Below are 5,842 nucleotides of genomic sequence, written 5' to 3' on the forward strand. Positions count from 1 at the left end.
AGATGCGAGCAAAATATTAATACACACAGCACTTCTACCGGCTTATGCCAAGCGCAAACAGAGCAGGTTAACGTGCCTTGTATAATATGGACCACATTAAACGCCAACTGCAGGCTGATTGTTAAATGCAAGCAACAACAACAACAACAACAACTGTGAAGTAATAAATGCAATTTTACCTGCATGAACGCATCCCTCTAAAATAAAGTCAAATCAAACTGACCGATCGTGCAATGAACAATGTGCATCCAAAACAAGATCCAAAGTAGGCTCACTGTGATCCGAGACAACTGTAGACATTGTTAGGCTATAGGTAATATGAACAGCGCGTACACGCGTTTACGATCAACTATGACCGCCGGAGGAGCGCGCGGATGAGAGGATATGACCAGTAGGACTGGGATTAAGAGGTTTATATAACCTAAGCCCTGTGTGTCTCGTCATTAGCCTAGTGCCTATATCGAACATGTAGTCTACACGTTGGACTGTAGGATGGTCGTGGGCTATTGTTGAACCGATATAGCTCATCATTCAGACATAGATAGCTTATAAGCTCCAGCATGTGATGTTAGAAGGCTGTTCGGTTGGGCAGAGATGTTGTAGTAGACTGAGATCACCTGCGATACTTAACGCTGAGCCTACCTACTTATTAATTATATTTAATTATTAGTTATATTTATTACGAGTCATTATGGGAAGCAACCTCGCAAAACTCCACGGAATAAGAAGTGTATATCAAAGATGTTCTTAATTAGGACAGACATTGTCACATTTTCAACTGCCTGATAATAAATACTAAATAAAAGTGAACTTAGAAGAAATAAATAAGTAAATAGCAGCATGACGCCGTGAATTCCATCATCCTCTCATCCCACTACCTGCCTCAACCGACGCGCTGACGTCATCAACCCGACCCGCTGACGTCACCAACCCGACGCGCTTGTGAGTCCGTTTCCCATGGCAACTGAACACTGTTCAAAACCGCGCACTAAACTCAGGGGATGATGGCAACCTTGACCGAGACCGAAATGAAGAAGATATCAAAACTTCAGGTAGGCCCAATGAGTTCCATCATGGCTGACTTTGATTCACAAAGGAATATAACAAATTTTTGTTCCTCAAAAGAAAAATAACCTGACAAGTGATCAAATAAAACACAACAAACCGAAGCAGTAGCGTCAACTTCTCCCCTTGTGTCAAGTTGACCCGTCAGTTTAAAAAGATTAAAAGGGTGATATCATGCATTTCGATTTTTTCCTTTGCTTTATGGTATGATCCAGATGCCTCGGACACCAGCCTTCCGAGTTGCAGGTGGGGAAATCTCCCAGCTTTCTTGCGGCATTTCACATAACACAATCACAAAGATTAAAGGGAACGCTATAAGTGCTCCGAGACCGGAAATAACGTCACGTTCCGTGCAACTCGGAAGGCTGGTGTCCAAGGCATCTGGATCACACCATAACTTCGGGGGGGGGGGGGGGGGGGGGGGGCAAAGCATTTGACCAATCACAACAGAGTTGGCGTGCTGACCAATCACAGCAGACTGGCCAACTCGGGAGGGGGGCCTTAAAGCGACATGATACAAAACAGACTGCTTTTTTCTAAGAAATTAACAGTGTGATGATAATAAGGGGTATTTTTAACCCTATTCTAGTAGTAAACCCAAATGCAATTATTAACCCAAAAAAATATACTGTGTATGGGATCTTTAACCATCTGTTATGCTCTTCGTCAGAGGTGCGAGGCTGTGCCGCGGCTCGCGGGTCACTTCACGTGGCCCGAGTTCGGTGACAAGCGGTGGCCCTCCGTACTGCGACAGTTCCACCAGCACTTCGTGTTCGACATGGCGCTGTTCACGGTAACTCGGGGCTTCCCGTGGAGGGACGTGATCCGAGCAGCGACGATGGCTAAAGACGTATTTCCGCGACTCAATGGTTAGAGGAAAAATCTTTATTGTATATATAATATATATAGATATATTTAAGCAATAGATCACGACAGGCTGTGGTATGTGCTCATTATACCACTGTTAAGGGGCGTTGTCCGGCCCCGACGCGCAGCGGAGGGCCGGCGACCCCCTTCAAGAAATTCAAAGTAGCCGTTTTATTAAAGAATACAAAAAATTAGTCCCTCCTGGCTGCCTTCAAAATGCATGACGGTCGCTATGCAACACACTTCAGCGTCCCTCCGAGAGAACGGTTGTAACGGTTTCCACTTCAAGGCGCGGAGTGATACTTTCACAAAATGATTGGGCGTCATAGCAGTTATGTATACCCTCATTATACAACAGTTAGGAACCAATCAGATCGCTGGATTTAGGCCCCCCGTTGTATAATATAATATATACAACAGTTGCTTCTTCATATTCGTGTTTTTTATTTGATGTGGAACTGTGGGCGTGGCTTGTACATCGTGACGTCAGATCGCATTGCCTCCATTTCGGAAGTAAAGAAGCCTGGGAATGTTAACAATAGCGATGTTTTTTTTAATAGTAATTAATTGAGAAATTGTGATTATTAGTTAGGACGTTGTTGTGTTTGAAACTGTTGCCGTGTTTCTCATGTATGTTTTGATTAGCCTAGGATACATCGGTCATTTTACATTTATTTAGGATTTTACTTTCTTTCTTTTTTTTTGAGAGTAATACTCTCAACCTGTACCGTCTTCATCTGCACCCAAGGTTTGGACATTCCTGCGCTACTGGCCCTTCTGGATGAGGCTCAAACCCAACGGCTGCCCAACCTATCACTGCTCCATGGGAGTCAGCTGAGCTGGTACCTCACCGACGCCTGCGTTGGGAGCCACCGGCTACTCGCAGCAGTAGTTGACCATGCCACCAACGTTTCCACCGAGCGGGCTCATTTAGAGGTGCAGGTGCCCCCAAGGCCACTGCCTTTCACCCAGGTAACTACCCATACAGCCCACCAGGGGCGCCCCTTTCTCAAAGATTTTACCCATGGTTTCCAATCTATCTAGTTGGTTTCCCTGCCCAATTACCCATATATGGCCGCCAGGTGGTTCAGAGTGAAGTACATTTAATCAAACTAATGGATATAGCTCAGTCGTTGGGATGTCTACAAATCAGCCTGCATACAGTATGTCTCCTGGGTGGGTGGTCCTAATAATAGGTTTTTCTGGTCTTGCGTGGACACAAATCCTGTGGCACCCCCCCGAGTTCCTCATCAGAGCCTATCGTGTCAACAACTCGCTGAGGTGACTCATAAGCCGTCGTTAAAGCGGGGGGGCCATCTGTACCGGGCCAAAGTCCATTTCACAACTGTTCCTTGCTCAAGCATTGCGATTGACCCCCCCCCCCCCCCCCCCCCTGCTGTGCGATGGCCTGTGCTCACACCAGGCAATCTCAACTGGGTCTGATGGTGTCTTCCTGAATCCTCGGACGCCAGCATTCCGAGTAGCACGTTTGGCGTCACTTCCGGTCTCGGAGCATTCATAGCGTTCCTGTTCGTCTTTGTGATTGTGTCATGAAATTGGCTAGTCGTTGTTTATTGTTAGCTACATTAGCCTCTTTAGCAAACCAGCCCGAAAACAAACGACACAAATTTACATTGTATGGCACGCACAGCAAGAACATGCAATGTATAAATTGATGACCGGATTAAAGTAGCAATGTGATCAAGTGTGTAAGAGCATTTAAAATCGTCATTAAAATAACCTACGTGGTCCAAATACCAAAAAAATAAAAAAAGCCTTAAGAAAGCTGGGAGATCTTCGACTTTCGACTCGGAAGTCTGGCGTTCGAGGATTCAGCAACACACCATGAGTACGGTTGCCTCTTTTACATGCATCATCATGTCGTAATACGTGACCACCAAGCCTCCACTGCTTAGTAGAACAACACAGAGAACAGGGTTGACACTTTACTGACTTTGTTGCTTATTTGGAGCCGTTCTACTCAGATACAGCCCTCTCTCACAGAGCGTTTTTACAATGCCAAATGCCGTTTTATGCATGCCTTTTTCGCGGCACGGCCCGCTCGTTTACACTCCCCGAGGTAAATTGCCTGCTTGAGCTAGAACCCCAATTTACCCTCCCGAACCCTGCACATATTGGTGGTTTATTGGGTTTAATTCTGTCGTAAATGCGACGGCTCCGCGGGGCTTGGGTAGTGGTGTTGCTGCGCTGTCTCCACAGAGACAACGCAGCGATCATGAGCGGTTAACTTCTAACTGAAGTTAACCGCGAGCTCCTGATCATGTGAGAGAAGGTGATGCAGTCGTTTTAAACAAAGAAGTTGAAAGATGGTGCGATCTACGAGAGAGAAGCAGAGGAAATGTCCTTACTAGTTTTTTGTCTGGATAAAAAACAAGTGGTCAGCAAACTAAAGAATATGTTGGTGTTTTTGCACTTGTAAATAGTTAATCGCGTTTGTAGCCTACCTTTAGACATGGACTTATTCTTGCCTGCAGGTGTCTTCATTTATAAAAAAATTGTTTGTGTGCAAAATATTCTAAAGATGTCTAGACTCCGTGCGCAGCCCCGCCTTTTCCAGTGAACAAACATGGGATTTCTTTTTAATCAAAAACTCAACTTTTTTCTAGTGTGAGTGCGCCCTAAGTCACACATTGTTTTACCCATGGACAGCTGCCCGTTACATCATCAGTTAGTAGTAGATATTACAAATCTGTCTGTTCGTATATCAGTTTCCCTGAATGCACTGTTCTGTAGGTACGCAACCCCACTTAGCTACCCCTATAATTTCAAGGGTTATTATGTTCATTAGAAAAATGAAAATTTGAGTTGATCCATAGTGTCTGCTGGGGCCTCTCTATGACCTGTAGGGCCTGACCCTGGAGGAGGTGGAACTCCAGAGACGACAGGCAGAGCTCACCGCCGCCCTGGGGTGCACTGAGCACCAACTCCAGGCTCTACGCACGGCCCCAAGGGTCAGCAGGAGGACGGAGGTCAACACGGCCGCACTGCTAGACGCTGAGGTCAGCAGAGAGACAAAGCTCAACATTTATATGCAGATTAGCAGAAGGCTGATCAGACGTTACTCTAGATCATATACATGTACCATGTTTTATTTGCTCTTGCATAGAAGTCTGGCCCCCCTCCAGGGGGAAGGCCAATCCCAACCGTTGATCTAATATGGGGCAATCGGCGAACCAACCCGATAACCAGACATACACCTATATTTCCCCCTACGACAGGGTGTACAGGAGTTGGTCCGTTCTATGGCGGAGCAGGTAGCCACCAGCCTGCGTCAAGAAGCCACTCTGGTCGCAAAACTCCTGGAGCTCAAACTGCAGAGCACAGTCTTGTCCACTAGGGGGAGCAGCAGCCCAGCTCTGACTCCCCAGGCCATCGCCAAGCCTACACGACCAGCTCAGGTCAGGAAGGGGAGGAGGAAGTGATGCATGGAGCTGTATGGAGCACACAGGAATCTTATGAGCTTATGGTATGTTTGAGCTAGGGTTAACCCTAGGTCTACATAAAACAACCAGGCCTACTTGTAAATACTGTCCAAGATTCCTAACAGGAGAGGACTATCGTTTTTGTTATATCTATGGCATGCATCTTTAATTTTCCAAGAATTCCGTTTGTTGAAAGCCCTCATAAGTTGCCTCACATATTTATTTTAAACATTTTGTATGCGCCGATTTCTGCGGGCCAAACCCAGATCCAGCTGTGCCAGCTGCTCAACACCATAGGGACTGTATGGATGTATGGAAGGAACGGCTCACCAACCTCCCCAATTCAGAGGAGAGAGGAGGCGAGTTGAACAGAAACATCATGGCTGGTTTACATCTTGAAGTATACAATAACAGTTATCCTGGTGTCTTAGCAAACAGCCAAATCCTTTCGGAAATTAGACCTTTAT

At 46.1% G+C, this 5,842-nt stretch overlaps 1 protein-coding gene across 1 annotated transcript; it reads left to right on the forward strand.

The window, feature by feature from the left end:
• Nucleotides 1-534: 534 nt before the first annotated feature.
• On the forward strand, nucleotides 535-5,613 carry c4h8orf74 (chromosome 4 C8orf74 homolog). The gene is made up of 5 exons (XM_060048851.1): nucleotides 535-1,052; nucleotides 1,736-1,934; nucleotides 2,681-2,904; nucleotides 4,800-4,952; nucleotides 5,172-5,613. Exons 1-5 carry the CDS (start codon nucleotides 1,002-1,004, stop codon nucleotides 5,373-5,375), a joined length of 831 nt encoding a protein of 276 aa, XP_059904834.1. The 5' UTR covers nucleotides 535-1,001; the 3' UTR covers nucleotides 5,376-5,613.
• Nucleotides 5,614-5,842: the final 229 nt, after the last annotated feature.

The sequence above is a fragment of the Gadus macrocephalus genome, chromosome 4 (genome assembly GCF_031168955.1).
Source record: "Gadus macrocephalus chromosome 4, ASM3116895v1".
NCBI classification, from domain to species: Eukaryota; Metazoa; Chordata; class Actinopteri; order Gadiformes; family Gadidae; genus Gadus; species Gadus macrocephalus.